At 38.8% G+C, this 19,709-nt stretch overlaps 1 protein-coding gene across 1 annotated transcript; it reads right to left on the bottom strand.

Moving 5' to 3' along the window:
* Nucleotides 1–4,870: 4,870 nt before the first annotated feature.
* On the bottom strand, nucleotides 4,871–13,607 carry LOC139329951 (cytochrome P450 2J4-like). The gene is made up of 9 exons (XM_070960617.1): nucleotides 13,407–13,607; nucleotides 11,723–11,885; nucleotides 11,438–11,587; nucleotides 9,623–9,783; nucleotides 7,595–7,771; nucleotides 7,356–7,494; nucleotides 5,865–6,052; nucleotides 5,474–5,615; nucleotides 4,871–5,046 (listed from the first exon to the last, which is right to left on the bottom strand). Exons 1-9 carry the CDS (start codon nucleotides 13,605–13,607, stop codon nucleotides 4,871–4,873), a joined length of 1,497 nt encoding a protein of 498 aa, XP_070816718.1.
* Nucleotides 13,608–19,709: the final 6,102 nt, after the last annotated feature.

Here is a 19,709-nt window from a genome sequence, read left to right as displayed (position 1 = left end):
GCTAAGACAAACAACATGACAAAATGAGTGAAAGAAAAAAAGGGGAACATTCTGATGGACTGGAATGATGATTCTCCGCTCAGCTTATGCTCCCCTTTATCTGGTACTCCACTCTCAAGTCCTAACCCCAAGAAAGCATGCTCAAAAGATAACGATGAGGTATCCAATGCAGACATACTAAAAGCTGTCCAACACTTAACGAGCAGGTTCATATCTCTCGAACAAAAGATAAGCCAAAACACTGAAGAGATTGTGGCTATCAAAGAAATCATCAAAGGCATCAACACATGGCGAAGACAAACAATGACAAGATGCAAGTGATGAGTGGCCGCCTCAGTGAACAGGATGAAAAGATTGAAAAAGCACAGTGGTACAGCCTATGCTGGAATCTGAAACTTTTCAACCTACCGGAATCCACCAATGAGTCTACGGAAAATCTAAGAAAACAGATCTTACAGATTTTTGGACAAATGGCTCCAGATGAAAAAAACAAGCTTGGCTTTCTTGTCGACACCATTCACCGAGTTGGACGCCCCAGAGATGACAGGAGCCCTCGTCCTGTGATAATCCAATTCACCATGCGCACCTTCAGGCAGAAAATATGGAAAACTTTGATGACCGCTGCCGTGATGAGGGAGAAAAAGCTCCGACTTGCGGAGGATCTGACGTATGGGGAAAGACAACGTTGAAAGAAACTTTGGCTACTGGTTGAAAAAGCCCACAAAGATGGAAAAAAGACTGCATGGCGTGGTCCAGATGTGATCATCGAAGGAAAGAGAATCACCGCTGACTCAGTGAAAGATGTCTTTTGAGACACCCATAGGTTTGTCCCTATCTCTCCAGCTTCAGAGCTGAATGTTTTCTTTTTTTCCATTAAGTAAAAAAAAAAAATAGAAAAGATTGTTTATAAACCACTTGTTAGGCTGTCAGACAAATGTGTTACTTAATGCATTCCAGTTATAGTTACTTAAATTGATTACTGGTGCCAAAACAAAAAAAAAAAACAAAAAACAAAAAAAAACAAACACAAAAAACTCCTTCACACTTTTGAAGCATTTACACAAGCAAGCCTAATTTTTTTTAAGGCTTATATTATCTTATTTTTTTCTGTTCTCCAGACATTGTGCTCTTATATATATATATATATATATATATTTCACTGAAAATGAATGATTTTAAGTTTAACTCATTGAAAACTTAGTGTTAGGGGATTAAGAAACAATATAAAAAGAAAAGCAATGTTCCTCTTTCTTCGAAAAACAAATGCCAATATTATTCTGTTACAAGAAACACACTCTTGCGACTCAGACAATGAGTTTTGGAAAAGTCAATAGGGAGATCAAGCTTACTTTTGCCATGCTACACATAATTCTGCCGGTGTTGCACTACTATTTAATAAATTTACAGGTGATATCTTAGAAACCTACAACTCTGATAGTAGTAGATGGTGTATTGTATTATGCAAACTGGATAATGCTTTTTTCATAATATGTAATGTATATGGCCACAGTGGAACCATACTAATCCCAAAGAAATAGCAGAACATATTTGTGCTTTTTATGAAAAACTGTATAAATCTAAATATGAACCTGAACACTGTGAAAAATTCTTAGACAGTATTAAGGATTCTATCCCAATGATCTCAGAAGAATTTAAACAACATTGTGAAAATCCAATCTCGAATCTGGAACTCATTGAAGCCTCGAAACACGTGAAAACCGGGAAATCTCCGGGGATCGACGGTTTATAGAAACTCCACTTTTGAATATGTATAAAGATTGTATTACAAACAATGAAATGACATCAACTATGAACAAGGTTTAATTAGCCTAATTCCAAAACCAAACAAAGAGTCACAAGCAGTTATTGTATTTCTTGATTTCTACAAAGCTTTCAACACGTTGGAGTACCCTTTTATTTTTAATACATTAAAATTAATGGGATTTGGAGAAAACTGTCTCAGTAGTTAAAATGTTATACAAAGACATCAACAGTAATTTAATGATCTATCCTAACACCTCCAAAAGATTTCCGATCAACCGTTCTGTCCGTCAAGGATGCCCAGTTTCTCCTTTTTTTATTTTTAATTGCAGTAGAGCTCCTCCTCTAAAAATCTTAAATAATGACAGTATAAAAGGCTTAACCATATTTCAAAAGGAACTTAAAATTACACAACTAGCTGATGATACAGCTCTATTTTTAAAAGACAAACATCAAGTTGAACCAGCTATACAATTATTTAAAGATTTCTCTAAAGCTTCAGGTTTACATCTCAGTATGAAAAAATGCGAAATCTTGTCTCTTTATGATACAGATTGTGCAAAAATATGTCCATCCAGGTTAAAAAAACAATGAAATACTTAAGCATAGATATCACTAAAGATATGTGCTCTAGACAACAACTTAATTTCCTCCCCAGACTTAAAAAAAATCAAAACAAAACGCAAAATATCATGAATATGTGGCTTCAACGTGATCTATTTATTTTTGTCAGAATTCTCTTAACTAAAGCGGAAGGTATCTCAAGACTGGTATCTCCTGCTCTATCATTGTTTGTCGAGAATTTATCATCCAAAGAAATTAATAAAATACTTTTGAACTATTAAATTTCAATGATTTAAATAACACTTTCAAAATAAAAAGGATTAAGGAATGTCTCAAAACGCCAAACTCAATTTAGTTTTTTATTCCAAATAATATTTTTATGAAATTAGGTGGCCTGCATTTTTTACTTACCTGTAACTTCAATGTTAGCAAATTACCTTTAAAATTATCAAAATTTCACCAACAGACACTCTTAGCGTGGAAATTGTGTTATTCCCACAACTTTTCCCCTCACAAAGCCATAATATGGAATAATGAAGATATTACTGTCAGGAAAAAATCCATATTTGAATAGAAGTGGATTGATAAGAACATTATTTTCATATGTGACCTTTTTGATTGCCATGGTATAATGCTTAGTTATGAACATTTTCTTCATCTTAAACCCTTCCCTGTTACAAGTAAAGAATTTAATTACGTAACTAAAGCAATCCCTAATAGCCTTTCTCTCTTGATGAGAAGCCGTTATCAGTATCAAGAAACACTAAGAATAAAACCCCTTCTAATGATAAATGGACTTGATGTAATGGATTCAAAGTGCAACAACAAACATATACGTAATACTTTTTATGAAAAGAGGAAAATATCTCCACGAGGGAAAGCATTTTGGGATAACATCTTTATGGACACTGACTGGAAGAAGGCTTGGACACTGCCTTATAAGTATTGTATTTCCAATAAAATAAAAGAGGTTCAACTTGAACAATATATAGTGTGTAAAATCAAGAAAAACATCTCAATTGACTGTACAAGTGTGATAATGTATTTTGTCCATGAAAAAAATGACATAACCTTTATTATAAACCTAATTTCACATACACAAATGCAAGTTTCTTGCATGAGTTTAAAGAGTACATGAACTCCCTTGCACTAATTGACACTAAACAAAGCACCACATCCACAGACATATACGAGAGGTTTTTCCAAGAAGAATAATGTATTACATTCTGTTTCCTTCCTGTGTTTTGTTTGTTTGTTTGTTTTTCCCCTTTCCTTTCATCTTATTTATTTATTATCCTGCCTACTTTTTTAAGTATACTGGCATTAATGATAATACCTTTAGTTAATTATGATTTATTTATTATTTATTTATTTTGATACAAATATACTGGAGCACCTGTCTGTTGTTCTGTGTACAATTGTTTTTATGCACAATTTTTTTATCAATAAAGTTAAAACAAAACAAAACAAAAACAGGCTAAGTCTGCTCTCTTCTCCATCTTACCTTCTGCAGCTTTAATACTACATTAATTTGAAATAGGTTTACTTTTTAGATCTCAACCAGCAGTCGCATGAGGGAACAGGTTTCTGGTAGAAACTTATATTTATGCACTTCATAACTTGATTTGTGTCAACACAGTCAGAAACACTGAAAAACATTTTATTTTAATATGATCTGTCCAACAATTTAAAACCCTTAAGTATTGAATAATTGTATTCAATAATTAACTAATAAAACTCAATATATATATATATTTTACACTATTCTGAAATATGCCATTTTCATTTATCCCAAATTCAGGAGTATACACAGTTCATTCGCATGTATTTTTACACAATTCATTCACATGTATTTTTTAAACTACTTATGCATTTTTATTGTTATCAATTCATATGAAGCACAAAATACATCAGTCACACTCATTACAACAAAACAGACCAATCCGATGTGCAGTGGAAAGGAAAGATTTGCTGCCAGTGATTTCTTTTAAGATATCCTGGATATCTGCGTCAAATTCAGTGCAGACGGGTGCTTCATTTCACTGCTTGAGCATCATCCTGAGATACAAAAGTTCTGGAATTCAATTTATTTAAACATTAATTTACCCTAAAGTTTGCATTCCTAGTTTCTACCCAGAGGGTTGCACATTAAACAGCAAAGAAAAAAAATGACTGATTGATGTTGAAGGTAGTATTTCTCACACATACCAGACAGCACTAGCTTGTCCAATATGTCTTTTATGTGATGTTGCTTTTTATTTTTTTTCTTTGTTTTGTTTTTCTTAAAGAGTGTAGTTTCACATCAAAGAGACTAATTTATTTTTTGTTAAAATCTTTGTGAATAACTCAAAAACTAAAAAAACTGGAATTGTTTAAGGATTTCATTGCACATTGAATTCAGCAGATTACAGTGATGATGTTAAAAAGGCATATTAATTGATTATGTATTACTCAGGAAAAGCTTAATATAGCGGAATATGCAGTGGAACTCAGTGATTGGCTGTGTTGTGAAGCAGAGATGGCTCGGTTTGGGACAGCTGGTGGTTTATCGTGCTACGGCACAGACGTGCTGAGGTTTGGGCCTGCGAGTGCCTCCTAAGTCAAACTCCAGAGTGGGCTGCTCTCCAGGGGCTGGAGAGAAAGAAAACCTCTGAAGGAGGGAAGTAAAGAAGAGGAATAACTCCATCCTGGTCAGCTGCTCCCCGGGACACACACGCTTCCCTGAGGATGCAAAATACAACCAATGAGTTGTCTTCTGGCAATTTTTGAAAGGACTCACTTTGATCCATGTAATGCTTCCACAGCAGCATCAAGTCTGAAACTTTTGTTTATCTATAACACTTAATTGTTTCAGTTCTTCAAACTAAATTGAATATAAAACAAAAAAGGCTACAAATTAAAAAAAACTGTAGTGCAGTGTTATTTTTTTTATTATTGTCTATAGGAAACGATTTAATCACATTTCCTTAGTCTAACCGTGAGTTTGCTGTGAAGAAACTCATAGACCTGTACCTTTAAATCGATTATATTACATAGAGATGGACAGGACACTTGCTCTTGTCTGAGTGACAAATATGCAAACATTGAAGAAACGCTTTTTTAAAGTACTGTATAACTGGGCTTTAGAGGGCTGTTACTACTTACTAACCTGCGGAAAAAGGAATGAAGGCCTCTCTTTTTCTAAATTTCCCATCATTGTCCAGAAAATGATGAGGGTTGAAGGAGTTTGGAGTTTCCCACATTGACTCATCACGAAGAACCGAGTCCAGTGTGGGAATGACCATGGTGCCCTGGGGAAAAAAACATTAACAAAAGCAGTAAATCAAAGTGATACATTTTTTATTTTGTAGTGATTCTTCAAGCAAGTTTGTTTATATTAACAGAAACAGAGGAACGTGAACAAATTACGGGGTTGAATTGAATTCTCAACATTGGAAACGGCAGTTGATGAAATAATCTTAATAATTAAAGAATGTTATCAGAAAGCATTGCACTGAAAAGCTCACATAAAGAAACTCTTTCACATGTGCATCATGTACCTTTGGGATTGTGAAGTTGCTGATCATGGTGTCTTTGGCTGCCATGCGGGCAATATTGATTGGCATAATGTTGCCCCATCTCTGGATTTCATGGATGACTGCATCGGTATAGGGCATGTTATTTCTGTCAGTCAGAGACGGCAGCCTGGATGGACCAATGACAGCGTCGATCTCAGCCTGGACTTTTTCTGCACGCAGTGAAAACACGACACAGTGTGAGTCTACATGTTGTGCCCTTATCTCGAGGAAAGTGGCCTTTCTGTGTGGATTTGCATGTTCTTCCTGTGTTCACCTGGGGTATCCTCCATAAAAACGCCTCACTAAGAACATGCAAGAAGATCACCACCTGACCAATGGTGACAAGAAAGGAACTGGGTCCCCGGGCAGCCCACCGCTTCTGGTCTGCCGCGGATGAAGGACTTACCAGGATGGGTTAAAAGCGGAAGAATTAATTTCATTAATGTGTGCATGTTGTGTGTGACTAATAAAGGGTGTCTTAATTTCCTTACCAAAAACTATGATGAAATGTGCTCGTCAATGACTGTGACAAAAGACGGAAACACAGCTAATGACAACAGCGTTGGTTTGGAAGAAAGCCGTGTGACCATAACAAAGCTGCTATGAAGAGACGCTCACCACAAGGAAACTGAGGTAAGTTAGCATTCTTTAAGCTGCATTAATGTGTGTGTTGCAGATCATTCAACCTGTTTTTTCATCATATAATAATAAGCTAACATCTTACATGATAAGATGAGATTGACTGAAATGTTCAGTATGATTTAATGACTAAAAAAACCCCACAAAAATGTCACGTTTTTATTAACCCAAACTAGACTAAGGCCCTGTTTACACATACATGGTTATTTTGAAAACGGAGACATTTCCCTTCTTTTGTGCCCTTCGTTTACATGCAAACAGAGAATTCGCCTCTGAAAACAATGCATTCTAAAAACTCCGGCCAGAGTGGAGATTTTGGAAAACTTCGGTTGCACGTTTGCATGTAAAAAACAAACTGAGAAAAACTGAGTTTAATGTAGCCGATGTCACATTATTGTCAGAACTTGCACCTGCGCCAAAAGTGCGATCTATGTTTACATTTTCATTTGGCTATGGTGATCATGGATGCATTCAGAGTAGCAGCCGCATTTATGTTGGTGCAAACGTATGTTTGCATTTGCATATACAGCTCCTCTATTCTATCGAGGAGCAGAGACAAATGAGTGGTTGGAGGTCAGCAATTTTGCAACAACCTCCCCCCCATCATGAAGAGCCAGTCCGCGTCACCGCTAGTGTTGACAAAAAGTTTTCTGAAAACGGACACGTATGCACGATGTTAGTTTTGAAAACGGAGAGGGTGAAATGTCTGTTTATGAAAATACGTGTAAACGTAGTGTGAAATATATGGTTTCTTTGACTACAATAAACACTAAAATGCCCAGACAACAAGCAGGCACGTGGTGCAACTGATATTACTCATGCATGCAAACACACCTTGTATGTCAGGATAGTACATCATGTATACCAGTCCCCAGATTAAAGTCGTGGTCGTATTTTCAGTTCCAGCACCAAACAGGTCCAGTGTGCAAAAGCACAAATTCTCGACATCAAAACCAGAGTTTTTGTCCCCCCTCTATCAGTAACACAAAAGACAGTTTTTGGTATCAGTTGACGTAATTCATTAGAAAATACAAAGAGAACAAATACAGCACAAACCTAGAAAAAACTCTCACCTCTTCCATTTGGGTGAGGAAGCAGTCGATGTAGTCTCTTGGTGAGGAGGGGTCGATGCTTTCTTTGTGTTCCTTCATCTTGATTCTTATGAAGTTAGTTATCCTTTTTGACAGAGCCACCAGCCTCTTGTGAGGTCCAGGCACCCACTTCAACAGTGAGGGGAATGTGTTATAAAGCTGCAGAGCATGAAGACAAGTACCAGATCATCTGAGAATCAGGAAATAGATCACAACTTGAACACAGACACAGGTGGGAGCCATTGCAACTGTGGCAAAACCTGATTTGTTGTTGCTGGCTTTGCCAAACGGACACTTCTCATCAATGAATCAATGACATTGTTATAGAAAATCACATATTTTATCCATACTGTCCAATCCTGAACACAGAACATAGCGAAGTGGGAAAAGCACAGGTGTAAATAAAATAAAATAAACTCAAATAAATTGAGGCTGAGGCTTCAGATTATTTCTTTGACTATGACACTGATGAGGTGGGGAGAGGGGAGGAAAATGACATTGAAGATGCCTTTGAAGAAGAGGTGTCAGACGATGAGGATGACACAGAATATGATCAAGATGAAGAGACTACTGATGGGGAACAATCCAGTGATGAAGAGGATGCTCCTGCTGTGGTTACATTCCAGTCAAAAAATGGGACTTTGTCCTGGTGTTTATCCCCACCTGAGAGGAGAGGTCGGCTGTCATCAAGAAGACTCAAGGGTCAAGGTATGCCGTATCCTGGGTGGATGACGTAAAGTCCTGCTTCGAACTGCTCCTGACAGAGGAAACCCAAACAAGATCATTGAACATGACCAACCTGGAGGAGAGATGGGTGTACAAAGATGCCTGGGAGGAGGTAGACCGAATGGACATTCAACCCTACGTGGGTATCTTGATTCTGTCCGGTGTCTACAGATCCAACAATGAATCCACCGTCATGGCATAAAGATTCTGTAAGGAAGGAGGAATCTGCAGTCTTTTGAGCCACAATGCCCCTGAAGACTTTTCACTGTCCTGGGTGTTGCATTTCGATGACCAGGACACAAGAGAGTGAGAGATGTTCAAGCATCAGAAGCAAGAGCCACCACGAAGAGGAAGAGGTGCAAACTGTGTGCACCAAGAGATGCCAGAACCAGCCTTGTGTGCCACAAATGTATTTGCAAGGTATTTGCACTCTATTTGCAAGGCACATGCCAAAATCACAACACACAGCCCAACATGTGCATGAAAACACATGACGTGAAATATGTGAAATTTTTTCAGTAATTTTCCTTTTTTGTTTTTCATTTTTTCAAAAGGACCAAGAGAAAAAGAGAATAAGATTTGTTTTTTGCCTGGGCTTGATTTTGTTCATATGCTCTGTTCTCTACTATATAAATCATATGAGTCAATTTTGATTGGGAATATAGTATTTTGTGTCACTATCTAATCATTTTCAGTGGTTTCAAAACAAAAGTCCTTGTTAGACATTGAATATTGTGTGAATTATAATGCTCATTGACCACAAATTGGCATGGGTGAGTGGGCGTGGTGGGTCAATGTCAGGCCATAAATAGCAAATGGAAGTTCAAAACTGGTACTGTTCACAAGAATTTGAGTTGATAAAAAGACAACATTAGGTGATAATATATAAATATTCATGGATTTATAATCAGCTAGAAGGGAACGGTCATTTTTGACCGGGAAGACAAAGGTAGTTAACAGAAAACAAAGACAACAGGAGGGTTAAGTACATTTTTCTAACAATACTTTTGTACTTAACCAAAGCAGAGTTTAAATGCAGGACTACATTGCTGTAATCTTACATTTACTTTAGTAAAGGAGTGTTTCTTCTACCACCGGTTACACATTTCTTTTATCCCATTTAATACCTTTTTTTGTTTGTTTCATTCAATGTCAAGTTGATTGTGTTATTCTGGAGTCCTTTTACAAAACAGTTATTAAAATACACTATTGGTTTTGGGGTCTGTCAGAAAATCCTGATTTTAAAAAGTTTACTGCTTCTTCTTGTTTACAAAGGAAGCTCACCTGTACCAGCAATGCCCCCTGCAAGCTCACCATCTCGCTTAAGTTCTGAAGAATACCCTGGAACTGCTTGTCAGTGTACTCAAAGCGTTCACCAAACACCAGGCAGCAGATGATATTGGACACAGCATTGTTTATCAGCGACAGGGTTTGGAAAGGTTTGCCTAAAAACAGAGAGAAAATGTAGAAAAGACACAAAGAAACTAAAGACAAAGTCAAAACATAAAATGTGTGATGAGCCACAGGCAGAAGAAAAGTGCTTTGACATTTTATATATAATTATGATTATGGATGATTAACAGCAGTGTTGGGAAAGTTTGCTTTCTACATGAACTAGTTCAAAGTTCAGTTCACAAATTTTAAAATGAACTAGTTCAGTTCATAGTTCAAAATTCAAAAATTTGAACTCAGTTCACTGTTCCAGAAATGAACTAGTTCATAGTTCTTTTTTTCCATTTGTTGCTGTGAGCTATTATTTTGCGGTGATACGACACTGGTGGCTTGTGTTGCCACAACATATTAAGACCTGTTTAAGGTGTGTTTCAGCCGGGTTTTCGCCTGGGAGTCCTCTATAGAAATCTGGCACCCTATTGAACGAAATTAAACTGAGAGAGCGTGCCGTTCACAGACACCAGAATGAACGAGTTCATGAACTATCGTTCAATAAACGTGTTCAGGCACAACACTGATTAACAGGTTGATGTAACAGATATACACAGAACGCCTGTCACTGCCAAATGACGCAAATAGCTGCCCTAGTTTCTTCGATAATGAAACAGGCAAATAAAGAGTCACGTGGATGTGGTCCATGCATGGTCCATGGTCCATGGTCCAATGCTCTATGATACTAGTGCATGCTTCTGTGTTACAAGGTTGAAGGGAAATCACACGTCATAAATATGTAATAAACATAAAACAAGACTAAGTTGAACCCTAGTATATGGCTGAACTGGGTGTGGCCAGTGTGCTGCATTGTGGCCAAACTGTTAACACGAATAGTCACTGATGTCTTTAATGCTGATTCCTGAATATTAAAGGTCCCATATTATAGAAATTTCAAAAAGCTGAATCCACTGAGAAATGCAGTAAGTCTGTATTCAGAAGTTGTGCTTTTAAAAATTACAATGACACGCAAAATAGAAGCATAAACCTGAAAATGAGCATAATACTAGACCTGTAATATTTGTTTTTAAAGCGCAGTGAAGTTGCACATCACATGGCTGAGATACATGCTTCAAAAAATGCTATAAATGCAGTTGCAGGAAAAATACTTTCCACTGATATCTTCAGATGTTTGATTTTAAAGGACACTTACTCTAATTATAATTAGAACTATTCTAATGAGCTATTAACTCCTTCTGCTCTTTCTCTCTTTTGTTTGACTCTCTCTGCATTGAGTGAGTGTTATTTGGGGTGTTTAAACTGTGTGCTTGCCTTCATGCTTCACTCCCTCATATTGAATAGCAGGTATGCTGTATACGAAACAGAATTACGTACTGTGTCTCCAGATTCTGTGAGTATAGGCGTAACCCTCTGAGCTGTGGAGCCCACCAGTTCCTCAAACTTGCTGGGGAAAAAGCTGTTTTTAGGAGCCGATTGTCTGGTCTCAGTTCAACTTATACGTATACATAGCTTATACATAGGTGTCAGTACTCAACTGCAATGTCAGTCAGTCAGTCAGTCAGTCAGTCAGTCAGGGACAGACTTTTGTGTAATAGGTTTATATGGCCTGCTTTGCTGGCAAAAAATAATGTATCATAGTAGAAAAGCATACTGGCCTGTAACTAGTTAAGAAGGATTAGCTGACTTGTTTTGTACCTTGATGACTGGCAAAAGCCTCAGTGAGATACTGGGTCTCCTGCTGGATGTATGGTTCAAGGCTCTTCTTCCCAAGACCAAAGTTTCTGAGTGTATGAAGAGCAAACCTCCTCTGCTGCTTCCATGAATTGCCATTCGAAAACACCAGACCTTTTGGTAACACAGAACAGCATTAGACAGGAAGTAACTGGGAAAGGGGCATAACTAACAACTGGCTAAATGCTAATGTGCTTAATAACTAAATATTCATCAGCAACGTTTTAAAAGAAATGCAACACACACTACCTTTATTATGAAAAATCTCATCAAGAATTGCTAAGACGGGGCGGTCGACGAAGTCCTCTCCTCTTTGGACCAAGGCCTCTCTCACAAACTTGAAGCTATTAACGATCACAATCCTTTCACCAAAGAGACGAAGGCTGAAAATGTTTCCATATTTCCCTGCAAGCTGAACACAGACAGCAGACTGGTGTTTTGGTTCAACACAGTCTTGGCATACTTTCTAGCTGTAGCACAAACATGCATTAGATTGATGTGGGTCATGGTTTCATGTTTCATCTCTAGATTTGACTGCTTCCTTTGACATATTGTTGACTGTAGCCTTTTAAAAGCCTTGCATAGCCAGACCAAAGTCCACGGTGCTGTGAAAGCACTATGTCAGTGCTGGGCAAAGGTCTGGCTGTGCCAAGTACCCATCATACTGGGGGAAAACCCTCTGCTTTATTTGTATTCTTTAAACCAATCACAGTCGTCTTGGGTGCCACTAAGAGCAGGTTGCAGGGACAGTGTGCTTGCAAAATAGTGTCGGAGGAAACTTGTTTTGGTGGAATATTTGTACATGGGGGTGAGGCCTGGCAAAAACAGATCATTTGTTCAGATAATAACAGATAATACTCAGTTGCGATGCTAATTTCCATTGATGGTAATTCATATTAAGCGCTAGTTATTTCCATATAAATAAAACTGATTCAGGAATTAAAGAATCAATTCTCAAAGAGAAAAAAAAAGTTGGTCTGGATTGATATCACTGGTGCGTAAATGTGTTTTTTTGTATTTGACTGCTGGTGTTTAAGGTTGTAGTTATTGGTGCTTACTGGTATAAACAGCAATGTATCATATTCCACACGTTCACCATATGGTGATCACTGTCCTGTGAGAAATACCTCAAATTTGTACGTGAGAGGTTTTCACCGCTCATGAAGGGCATGAAAAATTGTAATCTCAACAGTAACTTGTAACTAAAGCTGTCAGACAAATGTTGCGGAGTAAAAAGTAAAATAGAGGTTAAAAAATGGATAACATGAAATTTCTCGAATACAAATACATTGAATTTGGATTAAAGTACTTTAATTAGATTCCACCACTGGATGCAGAGTGCATAATAAATACAGTAAAACGTTTATATTACTATTTTTTTATTTTTTATTTTTTTTATATTAATCCTGTGGCTGGAATGCAAGTCTGGTTGTGATTTTTATGATTTATTGCACCTTCAGGGACATATTGAAGATAACAGATGACTATGTTTGAGGGAAAATCTGTAGCTGGCACCACAGCTAACAGCTTGAGCTGTTTGCTCAAGTGAGATATAATCAAATCTAATAGTTTACTGTAAAGACGTCACTCCAACCTGGGATAAAGCCTTGATAATTTGGGTAGCGGGAAAGAGGATAATTAATATAGGGGGTATTTATGTAAAAATTTATTATCGATATGCAGAATTTTTTTTTTTTAATCTATGTCCGTTTCTGCCATTGTTTTGCATTTGAGTGAATGATTTACTGGATTTCTCCAGTGTCTGTACAATTATGCGATTCTTCTATAACCAGAGTCATTAGTTATTAAATGTGATAGCCTACAATCTTATCTTCTTTTAAGAGTGCAAAAATAAATCACTGACTCCAGAGGTCGTCCCATTCTGTTGTCACTGTATATGGTCTGATAGTATATTTATGGCCTCTGGACATACCCTTTTGAAGTCCAGGTGGACTTTGGCGGGGTCAACGCGAGGAATGTCACCAATCACAGGAAAAGCCCAGGGTCCAGGAGGAAAGTTTGATGGTGCTCTGTGCTTCCAAATATCAGTGAACAACAAAAAAAGAAAGAGAAATATCAGAATAGTCTTGCCATCCACCCACTCTAAGCTGAGTACACTGAATATTTCCTCCATTTGTCAGCTTATTTTATGCTCCTCTACTTAGAGTTAGCTGCACTATCATGACGTAACAGATGCCAGTGAGATGAATAGATATTCCCCTGATCAGTCCAGCTTTATATTAAGACCTCAGGTCAGAGGGTGTAACCTTCAAAATAAAAGCACAAAACACACTGAAAAAACTCTGAGTGTGTGTGTGAGAGGGGCGTGTATTACTGACATTGTGGGGACATAAATCATTTCACACAGACACATTGTGGGGACTTGTCTTCCTTAAGAGGACAAAACGGAAGTGGCCATAATATAAATCATTTGGTTTATGGTAAATCTCCAAGAGATTATGTATATGAACGAGATTATGTAAGTATGTGAAACGTCCCCAAAAGTGATGGAAACTTGTGTAAATGTGTGTGTGAGGTCCTGTTAATAGCCAAGGCAATCAATCACAAAAACAAATTTGATAATCTGGCAAGCAGGTGAAAAGGCCTGATTACATACTGCAGGGCTGATAAGAGGGAGGGGAAACAGGTGAGTGTATGGGTGGGCGGGACTGGAGGGACAGGAGATATTGTAGATGGCTGGATGTGAGAGTGAGGTGATCGGCACAGGAGGAAAAGTCAGGGGATTTCTGCTGGACAGGAGGAGAATGGCAGTGGCTCAGAGGAGCCAAAAAGCCCCAGGTTTACTGCATGTTAACGGGCTCTGGTAATTTGATTTATTGTAAGTTTGTTGGGGAATATGCTCCTCCTTAGTACAATATCAACGCAGATGGACCCTGCATCATGAGCTAGTTTTATGGCCATGTCTTTAAGAGAGACTCTCTGTCAAAATCTATTTTCTTCTATTCATTTTGCTAATGTTATGCATATTCTTAATGGAAATTTAATACAATTATTAAATTGTCAATTATTAAATTGATGAAATGACTTAATTTCATCCTGGGTGCAGTGGAAATGGGAACTAATAGGGGCAAAGAACATCTGGAGTGCGGTAGGTGGGCAGTGAGAAGGGGCCCAACGGCATATGTTGCCCCTGTGGCTCCTAAAATGGATCGCAGTTTTATTAACAGAGATTTGAATTCAGGATTACTGTAGGGCTGGAATAAGGGCTATGAATAGACATATACTGTAACTGCAATGGTTAAGGTGTGGGTGAGGTGTTAGGAAAAGCATTATGTTATACAGACTTATCACACTAGAATATAAACAAATTAAAAAGGTGGAGGTAAATGGACTTTATTTTAATTACTGACCTCCATCCATCCATCCATTATCTATACCGCCTATCCCCTATTCGGGGTTGCGGGGGACTGGAGCCTATCCCAGCTACAATGGGCGAGAGGCGGGGTACACCCTGAACCGGTCGCCAGCCGATTGCAGGGCCACATGTAAGGACAAACAAACATTCACACTCACATTCACACCTACGGACAATTTAGAGTCATCAATTAACCTAATGAGCATGTTTTTGGTCTGTGGGAGGAAGCCGGAGTACCCGGAGAGAACCCACGCATGCACGGGAAGAACATGCAAACTTCACACAGAAAGGCCCCGCCTGACCCGGGGATCGAACCGGCAACCTTCTTGCTGTGAGGCACGTGCACTACCTGCTGCGCCACCGTGCAGCCCTAATTACTGACCTTAATTACTGAATTGTTTTACTATTGTACCGTTTGAAACTGGGTCACAAGTAGTTTACAGCTAAGTGCTTGTATTTTGAGACCATGAAACAGTGATCCACTAAACACATATGTTAAATATCCATCCACTGTAAGTCACACACATATTAGCTATTTGTCTGCATTGTTGATTCAGTGACTGATCACTGACAAATGATGTGATTAGGAAGACTGGCTTGTGTCCTTATCGTGCCATGCACATGCACACAGTAAACACCCAGCTGAGTTCAAGCTCCAGCCTTGCTTTTCATTGCACAGGTCCTGAGAGGCCACTAGTGTTACATAACACTTTCTACTTTGGGCCTCTTCTCCCAGCTTCCTCTGTTCCTCACCCAGATAATTTGAGAGGTGTTATCTGCATGAGTGTACTGATTTTATAGAGGGGCTTTTTGAACTACTATGCTTTTTCATGCACTTTTGTTTGTATGGACTTCAGTGGTTGGCTGGTGTTCAGTTTTCTGGCTGTGATAGCCTGGGCTGCACCTTTTCTTAGAAATGTCTTCACAGGAGTGGACTTCAAAGCAATGGTAAAGCTGAGGTGAACAATGGCATTTTATTGTGCTAAGAGAAGAGTTGTGCAGAGTTGCTGTGATTTGGCTGACGAAAGGGACCCTATCAACATGATGAGCACAAGGAATAACAAAGACACAATAGCATCATAGAATTGTAACTCAGAAGTGTTTTCACACCAATTTAATATCAGTGCATAGTCATGTATTTTATCCAAGGTTTTATTTTCAGCTATTTATGTTTTTTGATCAAAGCAACAAACTAACTGTATTGTCAATGCAGAATATGTATAGTGCTGATATTTTTCCATCTACTGTCCTTGTCACTCTCCACAAGGACAGACTGAACTCAGGACAGCAGAGATTAGGGGGCAACATTCGTTGTTTCTTTCCAATGTAGGTTTTCATAAATTACTGAATTCCTAAATAACGCACAATACATATTATTCTGAATCTACACACACCAATGTCTGCGCAGGGCCTGTTTGCTTTGTGTGTAATTCGATATTAGCATAGCAAGGCATAGCTTTAAGCAATGGTTACCTGTGGAGGAAGTGGAAAGCAACTTCACCTGTGAAGCTTTCAGAGATGAACAAGGTAAGTCAGATATATATTGTTTCATTTGTTAGTTATCACTTGACTTCTGCAAAAATACTGCTGACAGTGCACTCTCATCAGACTCCAGTTGTGTAGAATGTATGTGGCAAATAAAGTGATGTTACATCCTAACAGTGGAGGAGGAAATATTCACATCCTTCACTGAAATAATAGCAACACCACATTGTAATTATACTCTAGTAGAAGTAGAAGTTCTGCATTCACAGCCCCTGTGACTATTATACTAGATCATTAGAATATTAATAGTCATCCATCCATCCATCCATTATCTATACCGCCTATCCCTTTCGGGGTTGCGGGGGGCTGGAGCCTATCCCAGCTACAATGGGCGAGAGGCGGGGTACACCCTGAACCGGTCGCCAGCCGATTGCAGGGCCACATGCAAGGACAAACAACCATTCACACTCACACTCACACCTACGGACAATTTTAGAGTCATCAATTAACCTAATGAGCATGTTTTTGGTCTGTGGGAGGAAGCCGGAGTACCCGGAGAGAACCCACGCATGCACGGGAAGAACATGCAAACTTCACACAGAAAGGCCCCGTCTGACCCGGGGATCGAACCGGCAACCTTCTTGCTGTGAGGCACGCGCACTACCTGCTGCGCCACCGTGCAGCCCATTAATAGTCATATCAACTAATAATTACAACTGTACATACACATTTTCATATGTTTTGTTCTTGATCTTGATTTGCAAAATAACTAATGACTAAAGTTGTCATGTAATTGTAGTGGTGTAAAAAGTAGAATATTTACCTTTGAAATCTAGTGGAGAAGAAGTGTAAAGTGGTATGAAAATAAAATATCATATACCTGGAGTACCTGCCAGGGCCTCATCAGACTGTCCACACCAAGTACATGGAGATCATGACTTTCCTGAAAAAGGAAGTAGTGAAGCACCAGGAGGAGTGGAACCCTGATGACCTCCCTGATTACATCAATGTATACCTGGCAGAGATGAAAAAAGTAATGGTGAAACTTGTCTAAACAAAAGTCCACCATTTAGTAAATTATTAAAATATCATGTTCCAGAGGCACCATGACATCTCACCTGAGAGAGTGTGTACCACGTATCAAGGCTGAGTCCTGACAACAGCAGCCTCCTTCCACTGCCTTTCCTGTCGCTCTCCAGTTGCCAGTATCAAAAATGAAGTAGAAATGTCACAAAATCCATCTATAACTGAAATAAAAACTAGGTTATAAAAGTATAGTAATATTGAAACCCTGCTAGTTTGCACCCTGGACCTGATTGACGCTGGTACAGAAACAAGTGCCACCACCATTTTTCACTGGGCCCTCGTTTACATGCTGCACTACCCAGGGGAGATACAGGGTTGGTATTTCATCAATCACATGAAGCAAAGGAGTATTCCTATGAAAGTTATAGACGGTTTTGTCTTATTTCAAGTGTTTGACATCCAATGAGCTGAACTACTAAACTACAAGTCTGTGGAACAGGGGCTGAGAGTCAGTGGAGTGAGGGAAGTTAAAAGTCAGTTGAATAGAGGGGACCGATCTGTGGCATACTGTGGACCGTTGGTGAAGTTGATGGTCCATAAAGTCAGGTGGCAGTCTACTCCAGCTCCTTCCAGCTTCCCCCTGAGCAGTGCACTGGAGAAGTCAAAATGGCATCAGGGCCTGCAGCCTTCCTCGCTCTCACAAACACCATACCTTCCTAGTAGGCAAAGTGTTGTCCACACAGATGTTAATGATGATGCAGGTTATTAACTGTCAAGGTCCTCCCTGTGTGGACTGCACAACACTTCCCAGTCAGTGGTGTCAAAGCAGTCCCTCAGTGCTATAGTGGTCTCCTCAGAGCATCTCTTCATATACCTTATGGTTGGTGGTTGTTTATTCACCAAAGGTATGTAGGCAGGGAACAGATAAACCAGGTTGTGATCAGAGCGACCCAGTGGGGGGATGGGTGAGGTTTGCTGTGTGTTTGTGTTTGTTTGTGTTTGCATACAGTAAGTCTGCGGTTCCGTTGCTCCGGTGTAGCATTTCCTGGGTGAAGGTAGGGAGAGTGGAAGACAGGGAAGCATGACTGAAGTCTCCAGAGAGGAGGAGAAGAGACTGGGGTTACAATGTCTACAGCTGTGAAACCACAATGTGTGGGGGCTCACACACTGCTACAGCATCGGCCAACGGAGGGATGTACACTTTTATACTTCTAAATGCTTGACAAAGGCAACTGGACTTGCTTGAAGTTCGAGAAGACCCTTAATCTCTTACCCAAGAGGCTTCTTCACTTCTAACTGACTGGTGGGGAGTCCCAGGCATTTGTCCTCTTGCAAGATCGTTCCCACTATCATGTCACTCACAATGGCTGGGTGGGTCAATGACTCACATCTGACCACAACGACTCAGAAATTGTGAGCTCAGTTGCACGCTGAGTTAACCATTGCTACCCTCAACTACCAACCATCTTGATATCATAAATCCATATGTCCCCATCCGTAACTACAAAAAATTATAAAAAGACTAACCATTGCCAAAGACAATTCATGCCAAATTGCCAAACAGCTTAGGTCATGGCTGGCTACTTTTTTCATTTTAGGAAATAAGGAAAGCAGAAGCACTTAAAGTAAAAAATAACAACAAATGTATATTAATAAAAAAAAATGTATGGACCAATTTATTAATAAAGGGCATTTTTCAAGAAAATTTCCACCTTTTTCTTTTTTTGTATATGTAATATCATATTGTGAGTTTTTGATATTGTCACATCCTGAGCATTAAACCATTCTAAATATGTATCCCAGTGGCGTGGTCTTCATTAGCAAATTAAGTTTTATCTGTTGAAAATCTTTGACAAACATAAGTGATTCCAGTTGAATAAAGTTTAAAAAACACGCCTTCATCTGAATTCACAGGGAGCTCTTTCTGCCAGGTGACCTAGATGCTAAATTTCATAGCTGTGTGGCAGATGATACCTCATAACATCTGACATACATTTCTATTATTTTAATCTGATTGCTATTTACTTTAACAGCACAGTGGGTCATTTAGATGCCTTTTATTCCCACTGCACTTTGTATTGTTGGTTTAATTCTGTTTGCACTATCAAAATCCAAAGTCTCAGGTCACTGAAAGACAGCAGAGGTCTTTCATGCAGTGTGTGTTATATTGCTGAGTTGAGATGGCTGCGCTCATGAGTGATTGCCATAAAATTAAGAGAACATTCTGTTCTATATCCATTACTTGAATCTTTATCATATGAGATCTTGATTGTCAGGGGAAAATGAGGTGTATCTATAGATGGTTATGTAAGAACAATTATCACAAGCATCTTTGTACATACAGACATT

This window comes from Chaetodon trifascialis, chromosome 4 (assembly GCF_039877785.1).
Source record: "Chaetodon trifascialis isolate fChaTrf1 chromosome 4, fChaTrf1.hap1, whole genome shotgun sequence".
NCBI lineage: Eukaryota > Metazoa > Chordata > Actinopteri > Chaetodontiformes > Chaetodontidae > Chaetodon > Chaetodon trifascialis.
The sequence above is the reverse complement of the archived record's forward strand: the minus strand, read 5'-3'. Positions and strand labels throughout refer to the sequence as shown.